General features: G+C 37.0%; 2 protein-coding genes across 12 annotated transcripts in view; both read left to right on the forward strand.

The window, feature by feature from the left end:
* stim1a (stromal interaction molecule 1a) overlaps positions 1 to 20074 on the forward strand; it is an 84666-nt gene extending 64592 nt beyond the window's left edge. The window contains exons 8-15 of one of the 9 annotated variants that reach the window (XR_015508643.1): positions 5731 to 5908; positions 10295 to 10462; positions 10557 to 10657; positions 11983 to 12212; positions 12923 to 13003; positions 14898 to 15276; positions 17449 to 18738; positions 18888 to 20074. Coding sequence is in view for 4 of the 9 variants with exons in the window: in XM_087282984.1 (XP_087139110.1) it covers positions 5731 to 5908; positions 10295 to 10462; positions 10557 to 10657; positions 11983 to 12212; positions 12923 to 13003; positions 14898 to 15276; positions 17449 to 17965 (1654 nt within the window). In the remaining 5 variants the exon portion in view is untranslated. 9 annotated transcript variants of the gene reach the window in all.
* Positions 20075 to 21866: 1792 nt separating this feature from the next.
* si:dkey-24p1.6 overlaps positions 21867 to 25104 on the forward strand; it is a 27426-nt gene continuing 24188 nt past the window's right edge. For 2 of the 3 annotated variants that reach the window (XR_015508661.1, XR_015508662.1), the window contains exons 1-2: positions 21867 to 22153; positions 22233 to 22725. Coding sequence is in view for 1 of the 3 variants with exons in the window: in NM_001423261.1 (NP_001410190.1) it covers positions 22106 to 22153; positions 22233 to 22725 (541 nt within the window). In the remaining 2 variants the exon portion in view is untranslated. 3 annotated transcript variants of the gene reach the window in all.

The raw sequence follows: 25104 nt of genomic DNA on the forward strand, positions 1-25104 counted from the left end.
TAGGCAAGAGGCTAATAATTTTGTCCTTAAAATATTGTTTAAATAATTTTAAAACTGCTTTTATTCTTGGCGAAATGAAACAAATAAGACTTTCTCCAGAAGAAAAAATATTATCAGACATACTGTGAAAATGTCCTTGCTTTGTTAAACATTATTTGGGAAATATTTAAAAAGAGAAAAAAAATTCAAAGGGGGGCTAATAATTATGAATTCAACTGTAGATATGTAACCTATAGATGATATAAATAAACATTTCATCATATATATGTATACATGTGTGTATTTATATATGCATAATAAATACAAACAGCACACACACTTGAATTGTCAAAACAAACATTTTTTTTTTTTGATGAAATTAATCACGATTAATTTTTGCCCAGCACTATTATTAACACAATAAAAGGTCCTACATTTTTGCCAATAAGTTCCTTTTAGTGTTACTTCAGGAAAACCCATACAATAGTTGCTGATTTGTGGAATAAAAAGCTATCCAAAACAGTGGTTTTAGCTGTTATGGAAGTAGCATTAAAAAGCACATGTTAATGTTTAGCTGTTTTCCTGATTAGTGTTGTTGAGAATGACAGCACTGTTGTTTCATTTGGCAGTAAACCAGTTTTAGTGGTTCATTTCAGAAAGCTCTGAAATCACTCTGTCTCTCACTGCTGTCTTTTTCTGTTCAATCAGGCTAATGAATGTGCAGTAAATAGTGTCTTTTCTTTCCTCTTTTGCTGTATTTTGCAATGTACAGTTGAAGTCAAAATCATTCGCCCTATTGTGATTTTTCTTAAATATTTCCCAAATAATGTTTTAACAAAGCAAGGAATTTTAAACAGTAATTCCTATATTTTTCCTTCTGTAGAATGTCTTATTGTTTTTTTTTTCAGCTAGAATAAAAGCAGTTTTTATTTTTGGTTAACCATTTTGAGGTCAATATTATTAGCCCCCCTAATCAATATATATTTTTTTCAAATTTCTACAAACAAACCACAATAACTAATTGCCACAACTTGCCTAGTTAACTTAATTACCCTAGTTAAACCTTTAAACAGCACTTTAAGCTGAATACTAGCATCTTGAAAAATAAATGTTATGTGTACTGTCATTATGGCAAAGATAAAACTAATCAGTAATTCAAAATAAGTTTTTAAAATTATTATGTTTAGAAATGTGTTGAAAAACTGCTTTCTATTAAGCAGACATTGGGGAAAAAATATACAGGGGGCTAATAATTCAGGAGGGCTAATAATTCTGACTTCAACTGTATATCACATGCACAACCCAATATCATCTCTCATCAGCTCAGCTAAAAAAGCAGCTTCAAGGTTGCGGAATATGGCTATCTACTCGTAGTCTGGAGTCTTGCGTTATTTTCATGAAGAGATTGATTTTTAACAACAGACCTTTCAAAACACTTGCTAAAGGTGATGCACACTGTTGAAAAAGCTTCAGTTTAATCTGATTTAAGCATCATTCAAAAAACAAGCTCCCTTTTAAGAATTATTCTGCCCATAATCCCACTGAGGCAGTCCAGCGTCCCCTAAAATGAAGCCCCGAGACAAATAAAGCCTCTTCCTTTATGGGGACATTGATCACAGGTTTGATATAGACACGACTGAGTGAATCTGAGGCCCTGCGGTTCCTTTCTCTGCTGTCTGGAAAAATCATTAATCCGGTCGTAGCTCAGTTTTGGTCGTCTGTGTTTTCGATCCCCCTTCCTGTTGATGACATCATCGTTATTTTTTTAGGCCACACCCTGCTCTTGCAATCAGTTTTCTGTGAACGTTGTTTCTAATGAAGCTGCATGGACACGCAAGCATATAATGCCCACATGAAGGATTATGTGGCTTCTTAATCTTTAGAGCTTTTGTATTGCTAATGGATGATTTATAGTGGATAGTTATGATGACCTGATGGGACTCTGTTTTTTTTTTTTTTTTTTTTTTTGTTTACACAAATGTTTTCTTTAGCGTTCTACAAGAATTTGTGATTCGACCACATTTGCCAGATCAGTTAGTCAGCCAGAACTTTTTGTTACTGATGACATTTCATGTTTTATTACAATTTTATTGTGTTATGTTTTTTATTTTATGTATACATCATCTTGTTTTATGTATTATTTTTATTTTATTTTAATTATATTTTTATGTTATTTAATAAATAAAAAATGTATATATGCAATGCTTAACATAAAATGAGTACATCCCTTATGAAAATTAATACTTTTATATATTTCTCAGTGAATATAGCCAATATGTTTTGGTGCATTTAGACAAAGCCATTTTGTTCATCATTTTTATTTATTAAAATAGGAGTTTGGTCCCTAAACATCTTAAGAAATAGAAAAATAATTAATTTAAATAAAAAATACAACAAATTTTCAACTAAATTTGATTTGTGTAAACTGAATCATTTTTTTTTCTGTTTATTACAATTATATTTAATATTTTCCCCCAACATTAATTTCATTGTACTATTTGTTAGAGTGATCTTAAAGAGCGCCTATTTTGAAAATCATCTTTTTGAAGCAGTTTTAGACAGAACTGTGTGTAGGTATAGTGAGTCCACAGTCATATTAGAGTGACAGAAACACAATAAGTGTCTTTTTTTCATTTTATTTCTGACGTTAAAATAAAGAATTCAAATCCCTCTCATTTTGAGGCTGACCGTAACGCGATGTAGGAGTGGGGTTCCCCCACCCACCAATTTGACTGACAGCCCCGTATCAACATGTCTCCGTTGTAACACGTATAATCCTATCAACAGCACATGTGTAAAGCAACTGGGATTAAAAGATCTGTTCAGCTCTCTGTGATAATCAATCAACATCAAATGTGATCAAGAATGAGTTTTACGAGTTTAAAACGTTTTTTAAACAGTGCTTGTTTGTAATCAAGTACAGCGATTTTACCGTCTTCATCACCACAGCCACATATCAGTACAGTAAAGAAGATGGTTCAATCCTGGTTTGTGGATGTTAAATCAGGTTTAGTCTGTACATTAACATAATAAACAGCAGTGGATATTATTATCTATTCTGTCACATTTACCCTGCAAAAACAGTGCAAAGCTAAACGTGCATGCTGTGTGTTTGTGTCTGTGTGTGGGAACTTTGTAACAACATTATGTGTGACTCATCGTTGCAACTCTACAACAAATAAATCAAATAATCATTGGGAAAGTTCTTACAGTAGTATTTCTCACAAACGTTACACGAGATCTGCTTCCTTCGTGTCTGTCACTGTGCTGTTTATCTAATGCAGCTGAGGTGGCGGTTGAGGCACACTCTGACAGGCACTTGGAAATGGTGGATTGGGATAATTAGCATTAAAGGCACAGGCCTCAACAGCTACATGGTGTTCAGAGCAGAAAATTCCAATATTCTGAAATGTATAATAAATAATCTGATGGATGTTTTGAGCTGGAACTTTACAGACACATTCTGGAAACACAAAAGACTTCTCTTAAATCTTAAAAAAGGGGTAAAATAGGAGCCCTTTAACGTTTTTTATTTATTTTTGTATTTTTTTCCCGTGTGTTAGATCCAGTTTTGTCTTTGGTACTGACTCGCATTTATGCATATTCTGTTTTCAGAATTGCTCATGTCATAAAATTTCTTTTAATATTATTTAAGTTATTGCTATACTTTTATTTTTCCTTCACAACAAGATATATGATATGATATGCTATGTAAAGGGTTGACCCTCTCTGAGCCTTCAGCCACGTCTCACTGACCCCGGAGCTAATAAGAGCACCGCTGGGTTAAAGGCTCTACTGTGATTTCACTTCTGAAAGCTTATCTGCGCTATTTATCTGACAGGAATGTTATCTAGCATGCCTCAATTTCCTGTCATCGGTCATGTTTTATTTTAGCATCTTTATCCCTGCATCTCATGTGGCTTGTTGCTCAGCAGTAGAAACGCAATTTAATTGGCTCAAAAGGACTGAGATGTCATGTGATTGACTAAGTGCATAAACCAGTTTCAGTTACTTATGCCAGTGAAATCACACATGCTGAATATCTCACACTCGCAAATTCATTTAATCAGAAATCAAGTTAAAAATGTAGAACTGAAATGAAATTATTAATCTTTTAATAAAGGTTTCTTTTAAATTTGCATTTCACTATATAGTTTAAGGATTTTAATGTTGCTGAATAAAATTTAAAAATGTGGTTAAATTAAAATAAATTGTAAAAAAAACAACATAAAATAAACAATACAATACAAAACAAAACAATAACTCTCTTAGTGTTTGTTTTCCAAAAATCCCACTATTATTGTATTGAAATCAACGTCATAAGAACATTGATCTAGACCAGGGATGGGCAAACTTGATCCTCAAGGGCCGGTGTCCCTGCAGAGTTTTGTTCCAACACTAGTCAAACACACCTGAACAAACTAATCAGTGTCTTCAAGATCACTTGAACTCTATAGGGTGGTCTGTTTGAATAGGGTTGGAGCTAAACTGTGCAGGACACCGGCCCTCCAGGACCGAGATTGCCCACCCCTGATCTAGACCATATCCATAAACCTTCATAAAAATAGGTTGTATGATCATAACTTTAAGAGGACTACCTTGCCTGATGCTTTCATCCAATGTGACTTACATTACTTTCAATGTTCACATTAAATTAGCTTATGGATTCACAGGGAATTCAACCCATGACATTAGTGATGCTAACAGCAGCTTCTACAGCACATGAATGTACCTTGAATGTGACTCTGGGGCTTCTCCACACCATAACTCTCACAGATGTTGAAAAGATAGGTGGATAGGTGGAAGGTGGATTCATCAGAGAACAATACATGTTATACATTCTCCACAGCCCAAAAAGTTTTGCTGCTGGCACCATTGAAACCTACGTTTTGCATTGGCATGAATGACCAAAGGTTTGGCTGTAGAGAAATTCCGTGCAAATGTCTACTTAAATCGTTAAATTTAGTTTTCACCAAAATTGCGTTTTTAAAATGTTTTTGTATAGGCTTGTATTTTACAGTTCTGTCAAAATGTACAATCAAATATAATTGTTTGAAAATTTTGACAAAGTCACAGAAAAATAAATACAATAAATTAAAATAAAGTCAAATAAAATCAATCATTTTTGTTTTATAGTGAGCCAACTCTTTTCCTTTTGATTAACATTATTTCCTTTGGGTTCTGCAATTTAAGTCACAGAATTTTGATTTATAATATATTAATTGCTAAAATATTTTTTTTCCCTAAGTCTTTGGTTGGTAGTTTTGAAAAATATAATATAAACAGATGTTTCAATATAATGTTAACATATACTGTACTTTCTCTGTGAATTTAGGTTTTAAGTTTGCAAATGTCACAACTATATCACTGGAATTGGTCTATAGCAGCCTGGAAATGTAAATTGATCCTGGAAAATCGCAATAGGACAATACAAATGCACAATTTATGACTTATTGGATGGTCAGAAAACTTGCGAGGCATTGCTTGGGTAGTTACTTAGCATTGCTTGGGTGACTTGCTTTATGTAACAACCTATAGAGGACTCTGTTAGTTGAGAACCTAGTAATATTATAGTATTATAGTCATACTGATAAAGTGTTTATTTTTTTAAACCCTGCTGGCTATTTTTTTTACTTATGCACTGGGGTCAGTCAAAATAAATATCTTAAAACCAATTAGTACTGGTCAAGTATGACTGTAGTTTTCTGTGATTTATTTTCTGTGTGTTGTTTTTTTTTTTTCTCTTCTCAGGCTGCAGATTGCTCAGGAAGAGCACCGGTCTGTGGAGGTGGAGAAGGTGAACCTGGAGCAGAAGCTGAGGGACGAGATCAACACTGCCAAACAGGAGGCGCAGAGACTCAAGGAGCTCCGAGAGGGAACTGAGAACGAGCTGAGCCGACAGAAATATGCAGAGGAGGAACTGGAGCAGGTAAAGTCACCGAAAAAAAAATTTATACAGTGCTCAACATATACAAGTACACCCCTCACAGATCTCTCTTTTAAATTTATATTTTCTATTGGAAGCCTTACAAAATTATGTTCGTGCATATATATTAGATTTGTGCATGTACATTAGATCAGTCACTGCTGAAGCCAAGTCTGGAGCTAATCTAACAAAATAGATATCATAATGATCATAATGATGATGTTGTGCATCTTTTTATCAAATTTATTTACAGTAATTATGGACGATCAAGTTGTTGTGTGTGGTGTTACTTTGCTCCACTTATCCAATATATGTGCATATGTCTGAATTATTCTGAAGCAGCAATATTGTTTTGTATTCTCGTTAATTAATGCACATCAGTAACTCACCATTAACTTTTATTAAAGTATGTCCCTGTATGAAAACATCATAAATAGCTGGAAATACGGTAAATGCAATAATCAAACCCTTGGGAACAAACCCTGTGGTCAGAACCAAAGTTCACAGAACTGTGTTCTCTGGATTCCTCTCAAGCGGTGGACTTCTACATTCTGATTGGTTGCCACCAAACAGAGTCACAACTCGTTACCATAAAGTTGACTTGATTTCAACTTTAAAAATTAAGTTAACTTTTTAATTTTTACACATTTTAGTGGATTGAACATTAAGTTGTCCCAAAAAGCTCAAGAATTGTTTCAGCTCATTTTTAAATGATAGCAAAATGATCATGCAGTTGATATCTTTAAGTATCTCAGAGGATCTGTGTCCAGAGCTCCTGCATGTCTTGACCTGCTTTATCAGAGTAATGACCATAGAGATGTTGCTGAAGGAATAGCTCACCAAAAAATGAAAATGTTGTGTTAATTTAATCACCCTCAGGTCATGGAAGTAGGTTACATTTTTAAATTCAGTTAAACATTGGTTGACACTTTATTTTGATGGTCCATTTGAGCATTAGTAGACTGTCTGCTTAATATCTGTTGATACTGCTCCATCAACAGACATTTAACTGACTATAAGAAACTTTGCAAGTACATGTCAACTTACACTAATCCCAGCCTCAACCCTAAACCAAACCCCAACCTAACAGTCTACTTATCTACTGAGAATTAGTTGCAATGTAACCTTAATTCAACAAATGGACCATCAAAATAAAGTGTGACCCAACATTAAAAAAAAGATATCAAGCTAAAACTGGTGATTTACATTTGAGTGATGTTGAGTGATATTGTCCAAAAAATAAATCTTAAATAATTAGCATATTAGACCTGTAGTGCCCAGTAAAATTTAGTATGCAAATAAGTAATATTTGTAAGCATTTGCCTGTGAGTATAGACAATCATTTTTGATGCACTTAAACAAAACATGTTAAATATATAACTGCTTAATATTTTAATAAACAGTTATATCCTTAAAAATAAGAGTTTGGTCACCTTACAGCTTTAGAAATCTAAAGGAAAATACATTTAAATACAAACAGGTTATTGCAAAAAAAGAATATTAACTTTATTAATTATTTCAACAAAATATCATGTAACTCTTGATTTTTCCTGTTTATTAAACTATTTAATATTTTTCCCTAATAAATGAATTTGGGTGTACTAATATATATATATATATATATATATATATATATATATATATATATATATATATATATATATATATATATATATATATATATATATATATATATATATATATATAGCAATATGTCTGTGTATTTACAACATTATGGCCTTTAATCTACAGCCTTCGAAAACGGTTCATAATGGGTGAATCTGGTGCACCAGTTGCTTAATGACTCTACTAATATGTAAGTTGCATGATAATGTTGCATCATGATGTGCAAGGGGGGTATTATTGTAAAATAATGTTAATTTTCACTTAACACCCTAGTGTATTGTCTGGAGCCATGATTATTAATTTAGTTTTCATATAATTGCTCTTTTGACTTTAAAACGGCCTTTTTTATTTTACTTGTCAAATTTTGCAGTTAACACTTCAGATCTGTAAGAAAAGCAGTGATTGAACCTGATCTTATTATTGTAATAGGCTCCAATATGTCAATGAGTGCAGAAGCAGTAACATATGTGACAGTATTTGGTTTCAATTTGCTTAGGTAATGTGTATAAAATCCACAAGTGGCATGTCTAGATAGAAATAATCAAATAGAACTGAATTGGATGATTTATTTATTTCTCCTCTGCACAGATGCCCCATGTTGGCCTATTAAAACCCTGGTGCTGATTGGGTATTCTGGGTCAGAGAGTGGTGCAAATCTCTGTAGGTTTGATGCTCATTAGTGCCGTTCCAAATCTCTCCGACCCCTCAGCCCACTCCCAAAAGCCCTTAGTGGATGAGATCTGTTTATTTGCCTCTCTAATGGAGGAGTTTGTTAATTGTGTTTATCTTAGTTAGGTTAGGTTGGGGTGCGAAGCCGATTTGTGGCTAATTAATTTGAATCTTGTTGCAACAAAAGGTTTTAGGTGATGTAATTTATGCTGTTTATTCTCGTTAGCTTGCCAAATGAGTCATTCATGAGTCACGTAAATAAGCTAATTGTCATAATCGCTTATGCAAATTGTGGGATAAATAGAAGAGGCTGAAAGGTTAAAATACTATCTTGCAATTTCAGGCTCATAACATTGTTTGTTTTCTGGCATTTACTGATTTTAGAAAAATTATATTAATTTGTTCTATTTTTATCTATTTAAAAAGAATATACATTGGCGCAGTAGGTAGTGCTGTCGCATCACAGGAAAAAGGTTGTTGGTTCAAACCTCGGCTCGGCTCAGTTGGCGTTTCTGTGTGGAGTTTGCATGTTCTCCCTGCATTCGCATGGGTTTCCTCCGGGTGCTCCGGTTTCCCCCACAGTCCAAAGACATGTGGTACAAGTGAATTGGGTAGGCTAAATTGTCCGTAGTGTATGAGTGCGTGTGTGAATGTGTGTGTGGATGTTTCCCTGAAATGGGTTGCGGCTGGAAGGGCATCCGCTGCGTAAAACAGCAAGAAGATTGCTGGTTCGACTCATGGCTGGGCCAGCTGGCATTTCTGTGAGGAGTTTGCATGTTCTCCCTGTGTTTACGTGAGTTTCCTTCACATGCTCTGGTTTCCCCTACAGTCCAAAGACATGTGGTACAGGTGAATTGAATAAACTAAATTGGTCGTAGTGTATGCGTGTGAATGAGTGTGTATGAGTGTTTCTCAGTACTGACTTGCAGCTGGAAAGACATCCACTGTGTAAAACATATGCTGGATAAGTTGGCGGTTCATTCCGCTGTGGCGACCCCTGATAAATAAAGGGACTAAGCCAAAGGAAAATGAATGAGGTAATGTTTACTCATTTATTCTTTGCTGTGTTGCATCACTAAAATGTTTGTTTTCTGGCATTTAGGGTTTTATGTGACCTGGTTTTAATTGCTAACTAAAACGAAACCATAAAGTTTTATCAATAAACCAGAAAAACTGGAAATAAAATGTGTAAACTAAAATATTAAAATATTTTGAGCTATCAACAGTTCATCTTGATATACTTTATTTATATTAAATTGTAATATTGTTATATAAAATGTTACAAATATATATAAAAAGAAACATTTAAAAAAACATTTAATATTGTAGTGACAATATGTGATACTATAGTGATACTGTACATTCATTCATTCATTCATTCATTCATTCATTCATTCATTTTCTCTTGGCTAAGTTTTTCATCAGGGTTTGCCAACACAGAATGAACCACCAACTTATCCAGCAAATGTTTTACACAAGGGGATGCCCTTCTAGCTGCAACCTAGTACTGGGAAACACGCATACACTCACGAATTCGCAGTCATACTACAGTCAATTTAGTTTATCCAATTCACCTATAGCGCATGTCTTTGAACTGTGGGGGAAAAAGGAGCGCCCAGAGGAAACCCACATAAACACGGGGAGGACATTCAAACTCCACACAGAAATGCCAACTGGCCCAGTTGGGACTCAGACCAGCAACCTTCTTGCTTTGAGGCGACAGTGCTAACCACTGAGCCACCATGACGCTAACTGTTGTGATACAGTGAAACTAAGGGCGTACTCTATGTACAGTTGCCTTGAACCGGGCCAAAGCCCGCTTGTCCCCCCTTCCACCTCCATTGACGGCCCGCACTCACATTACATTCGGGTCTGTATGGTATGGTATGGCTGAAACTGTATTTTTACATACTGGATATCTGCACTCTATGAATTCAGACCACAAAAATTTTTGAAAATATGTCTATAAAAAAATCAGCCTTAAAAAAAATTAGTTTTCTTAAATTTCAGATGCTCAGTATTAAAGTTATGAAATTCTATGGCATACTGTATATGTTGTGTTCTGATGTGACATGACTCTGGCGCCTCCTGCAGGTACGGATGGCTCTGAAGAAAGCAGAGAAGGAACTGGAGTCTCGCAGCAGTTGGTCTCCTCCTGAAGCTCTGCAGAAATGGCTGCAGCTTACTCATGAGGTGGAGGTGCAGTACTACAACATCAAGAAGCAGAATGCTGAGCGACAGCTGCAGGTGGCCAAAGAAGGGGTAAGCAGAGCTTTTGGAGACAGAACCCTGGTTATTATTTATTATTGACAGCATGATGTTAATTTTCTTGAAAAAATGTGACATGATTTCATAGGCAGAAAAGATTAAAAAGAAGAGAAATACTTTATTCGGGACGTTCCATGTGGCTCACAGTTCTTCGCTGGATGATGTGGATCACAAAATACTTGCAGCCAAGTAAGTCACTTTTTTTAATAACTAACTTAAAAAAAAAAAATAAAAATTTAAAAAGTTCCTCACAGAACAACTTTTAATAGTGGTCGGCAAAAATTAATTGAAATTAATCACAACCAAAAAAAAAGTTTGTTTTAGGGCTTATATCGTTTGAGCATCAACATTGCAGTGTGTGTATAGTCATATTGCAGGATTAGACTGTTTAAATATGAAAAAATAAAGATATTATTATATATTATTAATTTGGAATTATTTTTACAATGATAGGTTCATTCTGCTGTGGCGACCCCTGATTAATAAAGGGACTAAACTGAAAAGGAAATGAATGAATGAGTACCATGTTATTTTACATATGATTGTTTAACTTCTGTACTTCAGTACTTTTAGACTCGCCAGAAAACCATAAAGCACTCTTTATTCATATGCAGATGCACTGTATAGAAAAAATAGAAGAACTAAATGAATGAAATCTTTCTAAATAGAGATATTCAAATCAAATCATCTGGTGAAATGATTTTAACATCGCGATGTATATCGTAGATTTTCCAATATCGTGCAGCCCTAGTTTGTTTTGACATAATATATGAGTTTGTATTTTATGTATTTATTTTGTATATGTTATACAAACACATAAAATAAAACTGTACAAAAAAAAAACAAAAATTTTATCACGTAGATATTTTAAAAACTGGTTTGTGGTCAAACTGGTTTGTGACAAGGATGATAGAATTTCAGTTTTTGCTTGCATCTCCTTAAGCAGAACAGAACTGTTAAACATATACTGGCCTATTTTTAATGTAATCAGACAATGGTTTTCATCTGGAGAGACATTAAATAAAATCATTTTAAATGTGAATCCTTCCAAAGTTTTCAAGTTTTAGATTTTTATTTTTTCTTGTTATTCTTGTTATTCTTCTTCTTCTTCTTCTTCTTATTATTATTATTATTATTATTATTAGGGTGTTTAATTTTATGTATTATTTATTGCTGTTGATTACTTTTTTGTTAACATTTTTTATAATTATAGAAAGGTGATATTTATAAAATGCTCTCTCTTCCTTTAAGTGATTTAGAAAACTCTAGAGCAGGGGTGTCCAAACTCGGTCCTGGAGGGCCGGTGTTCTGCTGAGTTTAGCTCCCACTTTCTTCAACACACCTGCCAGGAAGTTTCTTGTATATCTAGTAAGAGCTTGATTAGCTGGTTCAGGTGCGTTTGATTACGGTTGGACCAAACTCTCCAGGACAATGGCCCTCCAGGACCGAGTGTGGACACCCCTGCTCTAGATTGTTCTCTAATGTTGATCTCCTCTGTATATCCTTGACTCCAGGCAAGCTTTAGGTGAGGTGACGGCAGCCCTGAGAGAGAGACTCCATCGCTGGCAGCAGATCGAGCTCTTAACAGGCTTCACGCTGGTCCATAACCCAGGCCTGCCCTCCCTGGCTTCAGCCCTCAACCTGGACCCCAGCTTTATGGGCGGCCGCGGGACACCCCAGCACTTCATGTCCGACGACATGGATGACATGGATGAGGACATTGTGCCACCAGGAACACTTCAATGTAAGGACTTGTCGGACAGCGATAGGGATCAGTCCCGGTCAGTCAAACCCCAGCAAAGACCTCAATGCAATTTGACCAAATCCAAAAATCTGTAGTCCTTAGTATGGTTGTTTTTTTCATTCCATCTGTGAGTAAGCTACTAAAGTGTGTTTGCACATTTCATCTTTTCTCTTTCTGCTGGAATATTTTGCCCACCCCATCTACAGGTCTGTATTGCACAGAAGAGAGTACTTCAGGATCATCACCATGCATTGTTGTGATGTGTTTTTAAAATAGCAGCTATGCACTCTTTGTACATATCTCTTTTTTTCTGGTTTGTATTCAATTTGAGCTTATGGCGTAGATCTGAAGAAATGGGTCCATGAGTTGACTCCATCTGAATTTGTAAAAAAAAATGTATTAAAATAAGCTCAAAGAAACCACAAAATAGTTGTCTTCTCAGGTACGAAGCACAAAATAAAATTGGTGTTCATTGGGTAAAATATATTTAATTTGATATTTATTCCTGATCTCTCTCTTTCTACAATATTTGCTTTATTTTCGCTAGGAACTCACTCTTTGAAGATTAGATGGCTTAGGGATTTACTTTTCCTTCAAGAGTTTTATTTTAATGAGCAAAAGGTTTGCCCAAAAAGCTGTTTTGACTAGCTTTGTGTTAGAAGTGAAATGATTAACAGTCGCACCCTACCCTTGCCCCTTACCCTCTCCAGATGCAGCATGGCTAATGGGCCGTCGAGCAAGTGATCTCTGGTCTTTGAATTCGGATTGCCAGTCGTTTTGGAAGAACTCTGGTGGGCTAAACTACCATGCCCTCTACCCCAACCACTCCTCTCACTTCCTCTTGTTTTCTCAAACCAAACAATTCTCTCTTTTAAAGCAGCGTGCTGCCCATAACCCCTAGCTACTGCAAAGGGAAACTGGACAGAAAGAATCGCTCCCAGTCTACACCTCTCTGTCTTGTTCTTCTCCCTAAATGTGAAATGGCTTACTCTAAAATGGCTCTTATTGTTTTCGTCTGATTTGTGTGTAGGACACCACCAAGAAAATTTCAGACATGCATGTTTATTCTTATGAGATACTGTTTTATATTCTTCTGTAAATATTATTTTTTTTTACTTAATGCACAATCTTGGTCTTACCATAAATAATTAAGTACCAAATGCTCTTTCTGAATATATATTTTTGTAGCCGTCCCAAAAAATGTATATAATGTTCAGTGCTTCCCACACATACTGTAGACTTTACTTGGGCGGGCCGCCCAGGTATATTAATGGCCGCTCAAGTATATTTAGTGACACTTTTTTTACTATTATTAACATCCTTTTACACGCTCAATTTTACAAACATCCGCGATCAATTAATTAGCGAAAAATCTTCTCTCGTTTACTCATTTTCTTTATTTAGCCAGGAGATCACATTGAGACAGTACTGTCTCTTCTTCCAGTGAGACCTGGTCAACTACTAGTTTCATTCTAGTTTACTAGTTTCATTCTTTGCCTGCGAGACCTGTCAACAATTGTGCAGACAGTTTCATTTGCTCTTTAGACCCACAGGGATGCACATTTTTGGGACTTAAAAAAATTTGCTTTCACTTTCTAAAGCTTGTATGTGTTTTTGCATTACTCTTTTATTAAAGACTATTTTCCGCCTGGTTTTTTACTACTGACCGTGCTTGCACAGCCGCGATACTGAGAGAAAACATAAACAATAGATTCATTAATTTAAACGACTCAGAAAAACTTTACTATATACTCCGAGAGGACGAAATGACATCTAAACTATATATCTATATGTGCATTATTTGTAATGGTTAATCAATGCATTTGCCTTATTTAAAAAAAAAAAATCTACTTGTTTTAATCTTGCAATTACGATCATTTTTAGAGATATTTATTTCTCATTTGCGGATTATTTTATTAATTTGATAATGTTAATATATTACATAGGCTTTTTTATAAACATGTCTAAAATGCTTTGGCATTCAGGAATACTTTAAACTTGAGATGCAGATTTTACTTGTCAGTGTGTGTACATGGTTCCTGAATAGCATAAAAGTGTTTCTTTTCTTTGTTTAAAAGTCTTTTTTACTTTAACTCACTGAAAAGAAAGATTTCATAATAAATACAATTATTATTTAAAAATTTTATTATGTTTTGTTTGTCGCATATAGTTAACTATTTATGTGACGTGGGTAACAGTTGTGTTTCAATCCGGCTACCACCGCAAGTATATTTCAAATCTGTGGGAAGCACAGATGTTTTTTTATTTATTAATATTCTGTACAGCTCTAAAATGCATTGCAATATGGATAGAATGAGCTTCATTTAACTCGTATTGAAGTTTAATAAACACTTAGCATAGCTAATGGGGAATCTTTTAAATTATATTTGTAGAGTTGGGTATTTGTCACCCAAAGTCATTCTAGTAGAAACAGGGAATGCAACATCAAGAGATAGATGAATGGGTCGCTTGGAGTCTAAGCCTGTTCACAACTTCCCTTTTGCACCTTTTTCTGGGAAAAGCCATAGCACCTGTAGACACCTGTATATTTTTCCTATCTAGCACCCACCTGAGTCTCAGTTTCTTCACCTTCTCCAGCCTGCCACCCATCACCCAGTGTTATTTTAGTGTGTGCGTGCTCAAAATGGCTTCACTGAGTGACCTTATTGTTTTGTTTCCCTACAGCTCCCAGTATGATGTCACTCCGGCAGCGTCACATTGACCCGCAGATGGCTCTGGGTTCGCAGAGGTTGGTAGAGAGTTGTCTTGCACTTGGTGGGCAGGAAGGGGAGGGTAGCCTATACTCATCCAGGCCTAGGACGGCGATGCGCCAGGCGCGCAGCCAATCCTTTGGACAGTTCGAAGCTCTGGGACTGCCTCCACTTTCCTCAGCCATGTCCCATCCTGCTATCTACTCTGCCTCCTCATCCCACATTCCCCACTCCTCTTCCGTCGCCCCTCATGCATCCCACTATCACTCTTCACATTTCCAGCCCATGGACACCATCCCAGACCTCCCCTATGATGCCAGCCCAGAGCGTCCCCGCCATTGTGGCAGCCATGGGTATTTTGTTCTGCTTGCTTTGTGTTTCTCACCTAGCATGGTTGTGGGACTTGTTTGAAACACTTAACATACTTCACTCATTTTGGTGACTTGTGTGGTTTGTTGCAGGGATTGACTATACTTACTATACCAGAGATCAAGAGTTCACACTTAGCTGATGAATGATTAAAGCTTGTTTGGCATGCTGTCCCGGGAGAGAGCCCTGAGCTCATAAGATCCTCGAGCCTGGGGCTCCCTCCGGTTTGCAAGGCGAGTTGGGAATTTGAGCTCAGGTAGATCTCGACACTTCCCCTGCTGTAGTAGCTAATGAACAGATAGTGATTGCTCTTAAGAGATAGCTACTGACTAGGAGCAAGTCTATGTTGCCAATTTGGATTAATCAATTAACTTAAGTTTTTTTGGTTGTTTTTGGACGGTGAGAGGAAACTGGGGAACCCAGGGGAAACATAACAATAGTCAATACTCGGCACAGAAACGTCGACTGGCTTGGTTAGGACTAGAACCAGTGGCGTTCTTGCTCTGAGGCAACAGTGCTAACCACTGGGCCACCGTGCCACCCATCTGAGAAAGGGGGAGGTGTAGGGGTGGAAGGGGGGATTGTTTAAAACGAATATGGTTGTGTCTGAATCGTCTGATTGGATTGGATGGGGGACCAGCCGCAAGCTATCATAAACACGTGATCCTCTCGAAATTAGTTTATAAATAAACTTTACTTCATGACAACTTGCAACTTGACCATGTAACTTGCTTGCACCCTTCCCTTTACTTGAAACACTCTTAAACCTGCATGTCCACTGAATTTACTGTGTTGGGTCGGAGAGTTCAGTTCTGCTTCTGGAGGGTCAGCATTATGCAGAGTTCTTTAAATCCAATGGGAGTTTTGTTATTAGAACTAAAGTCTGCAAGAAACAACCCTGTGGGAATGTAATTGAAAAGCCTCGTTTTATCTTCAAATTGAATGTCTGGTAATCCAAAAGATCTTGATTAGCTGGTAATCTGTTGCTGCGTCCGAAACCGCATACTTCCATACTATATAGTACGCTAAAATCAGTATGCGAGCCGAGTAGTATGTCCGAATTCATAGAATTCGAAAATCAGTAGGCGAGAAGTACCCGGATGACTTACTACTTCCGGCAAGATTCTGAAGTCCGCATCCCATGCATGCTGCGCTATCCCATAATGCCCCATGAGAGAATTCATGAATGGGACTGAAGCGACGCAACTGATGCAGGTAGGTCACGTGACCATGACAAAATGGCGGATGTAGAACATCCGAATTCCATTCATACTTTTCACATTCATACTGTATAGAATGTACTTTTCTAACGGCCGAGTAGTTCGTTTAAATTCAAATGGAGTACCTACTGAGTAGTAGGCAGTTTCGGATGCAGCCTGTGTTCTTTTGGGGTTGTTAGCAGGTGCAGGATTGATCACCCCAGGTTTGGGGTGTCTCTGTGTTAGGTGTCCAGTCCAGGTACTACTTCCAGTACAACCTTTCTACAAAGTCTAGCTTGGTCCTGCACCAAAATATTTTCCCATAAGTTTCTGAAAGGGCATCATTGGTCCTCCAGGTGTGTCTTTTGGGTTAAAGCTAAACTGTCAGAAGGTGGCCCTCTCAGTGCAGGCCTGGACTATTGTTATGTATAGCTCTATGCATAGCTTGCACCTCTCTAGCTTTAGGTATTTAACCTTAGCATGGTGTGGTTCAGTTTGGAAGACTTAAGCAGCGTCCGAAATTGCATACTTCCCTACTATATAATATGTGAGTAGTGTTCGAATTTGAAAAACAGTAGGCGAGAAGTTCCCAGATGATCTTCTATTCTGGCAAGATTCTGTAGCATGCATCCAATGGACACTACTATCCCACGAAGCCATGTGAGACAATTCATGAATGGGAATGAAGTAATTCAAGTGATGTGTGTAGGTCATGTGATAATGACAAATGGTGAATGTAGTACATGCAAATTCCATTCGTTCTACTCGCATTCATTCTATATCGTAAGTTTAAATTCTAATGTAGTACCTAACTGAGTGGTATGTGATTTCGGACGCAGCTTTAGAGTAGATTCAGTGGGTTGAATTCAAATAGCAGTTTTAGTTTCAATGGATTAACCTGGATTGGTTTGACATCTCACACATGCATTAATGCTAATTTCAATGTTTTCTGCACAGGGACTTGAATCGTTCCGATTCAGATTCATCCTTGTGTATATCCCAGACCGGCGAACAGCTACGCCTATCCTACAGTTCCAAAGGATTCCCTGTAAAGCCCACTTCACTCCTGCATGGCCCTCACTCTCGTTCTGAAGAGGGAGCCCAGTCTCACACCCACAATGGAGGAAACAGAGTTCACGATGGGGGACCATCTCCTGATGGAGTTCCCGATAGTCCCATATTAATGAAGAAGTTATATGGCATCGAGAAATCCGCCAGTATGAGCGAGATCCATGGCTCGCAGGCAGCAATGTCCATGTCGGAATCATCACGCTCCTTAAGCCCAAACTCCACTGAACCCGACACGCCGTCCCCCACTGGACTGACTGGGGGCAAGGCTGGAAACCGCATACCCCAGATATCATCCAAAAAGAGTCCCCTAGAAGAGGACAGCGGCTCTACAGGTGAAGACACTGACTCTGCTGCCAGTCGCAAGAAACACACTTTCAAGATCTTCAAAAAACAGAAGAAATAAGACGACTGGACAATTGCTTTGATTTTTTTCTCCCCGTACATTTCTTTTTGTCGTATCATTGATTATAAATGTGTTGATTTACTTTTTTTTTCCTTGCCCAATTTGGTCAGAAGTTACCTTTCGAGTCAGAACACCTTTCCAAGATCTTTATTGAAACGTTCGCTTTTTCAGAGGAACACTGGAACAAGCACGGTTTGGGGATGTGGGTTGTAACTATACACCTGTGGGGAATGGGTTGGACCTTTTTTGGGAATGTAACTCATTATTTATTCAGCAGGAGATAGTGCCAGACTTTCAGAGGAATCTGATAGACTTTTCTTTCCTTGTATAATCCTTGTATCAGTTTGCATGTCTTCGCCTTTGTTTGATTGAACTTTGAATGCTCCTAGATGTTTGCTTGATTCTCGTTCCCCTTGGCTTAAAACACCGAATAGCTTGGTTCTTCAGTTTCAATCAGCAACACTCCTTTGTCTTCGAAGTTCAAATGAATTGTCAACGGTACTCTTTGGTCAGTGTTCGTCGATGGTCTCAGAATCTGTAAAAGGGCTGATCTATAAGTGTGAATCTCCCCTCAAATACGTTGCACTATTTCTGAATGTTAATCGGTTTTGTAAAAAAAGATTAAGAGTATGCTGGAACACGCACTAAAACGTTTACAAGAAACAAGACACTGAAAGTATCTCCAAGGCTTCAGGGATTTTTTGGGATGTAGAAGAATTAAGGGACTCGATTATTTGATCTTTGTTGGTCATTCCAAATCATTTACTACAGGGGTGCTCGGTCTTGGAGGGCCGGTGTCCTGCATATCTCCAACTTTCTTCAACACACCTCCCTGGGAGTTTCTAGTATACCTAGAAAGAGCTTGGTTCAGGTGTGTTTATTTGGGGTTGAAACTAAAATATGCAAGACACCGGCCCTCCAGGACAGTTTGGGCACCCTTTATTTAGTGAATCCAAGGTGATTTTTGAATATGCACATGAATGTTTTGGAACTTTTGCTAGTATCTTCGCCCTGTCATCTGCTGGCTTTTTATAGTGACATCATCTAAGCTCCGAATAGAACTTTCTGTTTCACTTCATTCGAATGAAACCAAATAACTACAGCTTCGATAGATGTTGTTTTGTATTCAAAGTGCCAGACTAAATCAGTCCAGAATATTTAGAAACGTCCAAAAGCTTAGATTTTAGTGTTGTTTGACCAATGATTTGATGTCTGATCTTAAGCAGACTTGCTATTAAGGTCTAGATTGTCCAAACCGTTGTGGAATCGTCTTGATTTGCTCTTCTCACTTGTTTGAGAGAGATAGAGGGCTTGGAAATATTTTGTTCACGTTGATTTGTATCTACAGGTGCTCTTTTCTATCATTTTAAAGCAGCTTAAACCACTCATGACTGCTGTAATAATGGAGTGAGTGCTCTTGAAATGGTCCGATGTTCTAGCAGACGGATTTTACCACTGTGCATTTTCAGAGGAAGTGGAATCCACTCTCTGTTCTTCTTGGGGTTTACATGATGTTCATTAAGATAAACTAAAAGCACACTTTCTGAAACGAGAGCTGGCTAGGAATAAAAAGACTCAGTGAGGGACGTCACTATGCATTTTATTCGTTTATTTCCCCATAGCCTATGAAGGTCAGATGTATCAACTAACCTGGAGGCAAACCAAAGCAGCGCTGCACGAAACATCACCGGTTTCTTCTCTGTCGTTTCTTTGGTGTAAGATGTACAAGACCACATCGAAATGTATAAAAACAAAAGGTATAAAACTACGCGGATGTATTTGTTTCATCTGCACCTCTTTTGCACGAAGAAGCTCTTTTGTCAGTGTGCGCGCTGTGTCAGTCCGCTCCAGTAAACTGCACATCACTGTGTTGATGCATGTTCTCAACATCAGTTCTCTCGAACATGGACGGGAGCTGTTTTGGACTCTTGTGCCCCTGCTTATTCCCGCTCACTTCTCCGTTTGAGCTATTTATGCCTATACCGTACAGACAGAAGTGGAGAAATGAAGCAAACTATGATAATTTTGCATCTTCTGTAATGTTCAGAACTGTAGTCTTCAAATTTTATGGCACTCCTGCATGAAAGCAATAAAAATGTTTTAAAAAGAGTGAGCTTTCCGTTATTTCCGTTGATGCTTTGTCTCAAAGAATTATAGTGTTTATCCATTGATCGATTGAATCAATATGTCTTTATATATTGTGTTCTATCTAGTTGTCTTTCATTTTATCAGGTTTGTCCATCTATCTATCTATCTATCTATCTATCTATCTATCTATCTATCTATCTATCTATATCGTTCTATATCGTTCTTTATTTTTCTATCAGTTTTATCCATTCATTTTTATATATTGTGTTCCTTCCATAGTTCTGTTCTATACATCTTTGATTCTATCTATCTTTCTATCTATCTATCTATCTATCTATCTATCTATCTATCTATCTATCTATCTATCTATCTATCTATCTATCTATCTATCTATCTATCTATCTATCTAGTTCTGTATCATTCTATTAGTTTTATCCATCCATCTTTATATTGTGTTCCATCCATAGCTCTGTTCTATCTATATTTTTTCTATCATTCATCTGTCTATCTGTCTATGCCTCTGTCTATCATTCTGTATTTTTATATTGTGTCTATCCATAGTTCTGTATCATTTTACCAGTTTTACCATTCCATCTTTATATTGTGTGCTATCTATAGTTCTTTATCTATCTATCTATCTATCGTTCTGTCTTTTTAAATAATGTTCTATCTGCATCATTCTATCATCGTTTTATCCATCCATCTTTATATTGTGTGCTATTCATAGATCTGTTCTATCCGTCCATCCCATCCTTAGTTCTTTCTATCTATTTGTCTATCATTCTGTCATTATGTACTCCGTTTAATCTCTAGTTATGTATCATTCTATTAATTTTATCCAACCATCTTTATATTGTGTGCTATCCATAATTCTCTTCTATCTATCTATCTATCTATCTATCTATCTATCTATCTATCTATCTATCTATCTATCCATCCATCCATCCATCCATCCATCCATCTATCTATCCATCCATCCATCCTGTGTTTTACCCACAGTTATGGCTATCATTTTTTCTATCTAACATTCTATCATTCTGTCATTGTATCAGTCCTTCTATCAATATATTTACGAATGTACAAGTCAGGAAATCATGTAATTTCCTAGAATTTTGTTAGCCTATATTCATTCATTGATTTTCTTGTCGGCTTAGTCCGGGGTCGCCACAGCGGAATGAACCGCAAACTCATCTCAGAAACATCCACACACACACACACACACACACACACACACACACACACACACACACACACACACACACATACATATACTCCGGACAATTTTAGCTTACCCAATTCACCTGTACCGCATGTCTTTGCACTGTGGGGGGAACCGGAGCACCCGGAGGAAGCGCACGCGACCGCAGGGAGAACATGCAAACTCCACACAGCGACCCAACGACCTTGCTGTGAGACGACAGCACTACCTACTACGCCACTGCGTCGCCGTTAGCCTATGTAGTGAATGTTAATGTTAATGTGAATGTTAATTCAGTGAGTGCCACTCCGTTACTATTTCCTTTTATCAACCGATCCGGTCAGCGAGGACAATTAGGACAGCGAGGACAAGCTTGAAGTAGGCACAGCTACTATTGAAAATGAACTAAATCCCACATTATATACAACACTAAACAATGATAAACATATTTATGTATGCCAGTTACCCCATAGCTGTTTTAAACACTGGTTTTCCACCGTTTAAAAATATATATATCTACACCAATCAACGACAGGCAATCTAAACTGCACTTGAGAGTAGGCTTAATTATTCATGAGGATCCTAGATTTGCATTGGAGGGTGGAACTGTTCGTTGTGTTTGCTTAAACTCTTACACCTGTAGCCGAACAGGATGTTATTCCGGCCCTCTCAGGTACCTGCTTCGGCATTTAATCACATGAAATCCAGCGCTTCGACGGTTGTTGATGCGGATATGGAGCAAGCAGACAAATTACGCAACAAAACAGCGTGTCTGTGCATCACGATGACCACAGCATAAATCTTCATTTTATAGTTGTTTCGTTTAATCCAAATCTTAATTTTATAGACGAAAAATGAGGGATCTAAAGAGTTTATACTTGTGCTCATATGTCATTGTTTGTGTAAGTATAGCCTACACAGATCAGTTACCATGCTTAATGTTGTTTACATCCATGACTTATGTGTATTTGTTTGCAACAGATGGTTTTAACTGGCTGTTTGAGTCGCTCCAGCTCAGGTAACGTGGCTTTTCTCGACGCACCAGATTCGCCAGTCTCCAAGTGTCCTTTACGCGTTCAGTTCAGCTGTTTTCAGCCGTTAGTGGTGCACGTTCAGGTTCTGGTCACTTTTGATACTGGATCCACCTCAGTTGTTTTTCACAAACACTGGAACTGCGAGCCGGGACGACCCAGAACCCGAGTGGTAATCGTGGGTTTTCCTGACTGGATTGTGTACCGTCCTGACCGGGTAATCCGCGGTTCTGATTGGGCGCTCAGCTGTTTGTTGCGCGGTTGGATCGGCCCAGATGAAACATCCGGGCCGGACAGGTTTTTTGGAGCCAGTGTGTCGATTCCTCTCAACATTCAGTCACCACTGAGTCGACCCTTTAAACAACACCAGCTTTGTGCCAACTGGGACACAGATCTGCTCTGGAGAGTCAGGAGAGACACGCCACAGTGCGCCCAAGAAAATGGTAGCTATTAAAATCATACATTTGAAGAGTTGAGATGCAAAAACCTCAGAGTGCCATCTTATCTCTTCTTCTAAAATTAGAATTTCTCTTAGCCTCCTGTGATGCTCAATCATTTTGTTTTAAAGGTAATAAAAATAACCTATTCATCACCATAAACATGATAGTGCTAAACCTACACACAGGAATCCGCTCATTTTAGAAGAATTTTTAGACTGCACTTACAAGGTTTTGCATCTGAACTCATTATTAATCGCGCAATTTATTGGAAACAACAGGCCTGTCATGATCTCTTTTTGTTGTTGTACGATATATTGCACCAAATATATATTGTGAGAAACAATATCATTGTCATTCAAGACCATTTTATGCCAGTCATTATATAATACTAGAATGATAATATCATCACAATGCAAGTAGACCAAACAACACATTTTATTCTTAGGAATCTTTAATTTAATTATAGTTATTGTAACAATTTAATAAAGGCATTGGAATCATGTAATGTGAAAACGTTATTCCTAAACCAGTGTTTCTCAACCACGCTCCTGGAGGACCACCAACACTGCATGTTTTGGATGTCTCATTTCTCTATCACACCCATTACAGGTCTTTCAGTCTCTGCTTATGATCAGAATCAGGTGTGTTTGGTTAAGGAGACATGAAAAATGTGCAGAGCTGGTAGTCCTCCAGGAATGTGGTTGAGAAACACTGCTAAACCTAAACAAACAAATCATAAAATTTAACAAAAAAAGGTAAAGTATGAGAGGCTGCGATATCTGGTACCAAATCTCTTTTCACTTCTCAGACACCCGCTTGAAAATATACAATACTAAATACTACAGGGTTTTTAACCATACTGACACCTCCAATAGATATAGAAAAATAAACAATTACATAAACCCATACATAAACAATTCTACCATAAACAAACGTAAATGCCCTTTTTTTTCTTTTTAAAATATTTCCCAAATGATGTTCAACAGAGCAAGGAAATTTTCACAGTATGTGATAATATTTTTCCTTCAGGAGAAAGTCTTATTTGTTTTATTTCTGTTAGAAAAAAAGCGGTTTTAAATGTTTTAGACACCATTTTAAGGTAAAAAGTATTAGCCCCTTTTAGCTATATATATTTTTTTTCGATAGTCTACAGAACAAACAATCGTTATACAATTACTTGCCTAACTAACCTGCCTAATTAACTCACCTAATTAACCTAGTTAAGCCATTAAATGTCACTAAGCTGTATAGAAGTGTCTAGTACAGGGGTCACCAAACTTGTTCCTGGAGGGCCGGTGTCCTGCAGATTTTAGCTCCAACCTTAATCAAACACACCTGAACAAGCTATTAAAGTTCTTAATAGGTATTCTTGAAACACTCAGGCAGGTGTGTTGAGGCAAGTTGGAGCTAAACCCTGCAGGGACACTGGCCCTCCAGGACTGAGATTGGTGACCCCTGGACTAGTAAAATCACCAAAAAAATGTTTGAGGTCATGTCTAAGTTGATATTGATTATTGTGACAGGCCTAGGAAGCACTCAAAGAAATGTCAACAATGGTTTGAGGTTTATTTAGAACAAGAATCCTTTAATGTTATTAAAAATAATATCAAATACAGTGAATTTCACAGTCTTTAGCCTACTGACAACATTTTAAAATAATTTAAAATACATTACAATTTAGAATCATACTCGTTCCTTTAGTTTAATAAGTACAAAATGATTTGCATATTTTTAAACATTAAAATGTCTGTTAATGAATGACACAGTATGATTATTATCTTACCCATGTTTTGACATTTTATTTTCCACAAAAGTTCATGTTTCAATGGGTAAAATACACAACTGTCTTGCGTTTTAATATGATTTAATGTATATTAGTTGTAATTTAAATTTTATTTTTGTTTTGAATTTTTGAAGCTAGTTTAATTTTAGTAAACTAATTTTAAAAACTTTATTAAGTTAAGCTACGCTGAAAAATATTCATTGGATTTACAGTTTTTTTTTTTTTTTTTAAGGTAACTAGTTACAAAGAATTTATACTCGCTGAGTTTAAAAAAAAAAGTGAAGTTTAACGTTACTCAGTTGAAATCGCTTTTTTGTTTTTTAATTCAGCCCATGTAAATTGTTTACAACCACTTACCACAAAATACAGTAAATCCAATTAATCATTTTCAGTGTATTAAATTATAGTGAGAAACGGGGGTGGACTGGCCATAGGGAGCACCTATGGTCACTGGCAAAAATACTGTGCCAGAAGTGATTTTTGATAAAAATCTAATTTCTAAAGGGTGGCTCAGTGGTTAGCACTGTCACCTCACAGCAGGAAGTTCACTGGTTCGAGCCCCGGCTGGGCCAGTTGTCATTTCTGTGTGGAGTTTGCAT

Source organism: Danio rerio, chromosome 15, assembly GCF_052040795.2.
Source record: "Danio rerio strain M-AB ecotype USA chromosome 15, GRCz13ab, whole genome shotgun sequence".
NCBI lineage: Eukaryota > Metazoa > Chordata > Actinopteri > Cypriniformes > Danionidae > Danio > Danio rerio.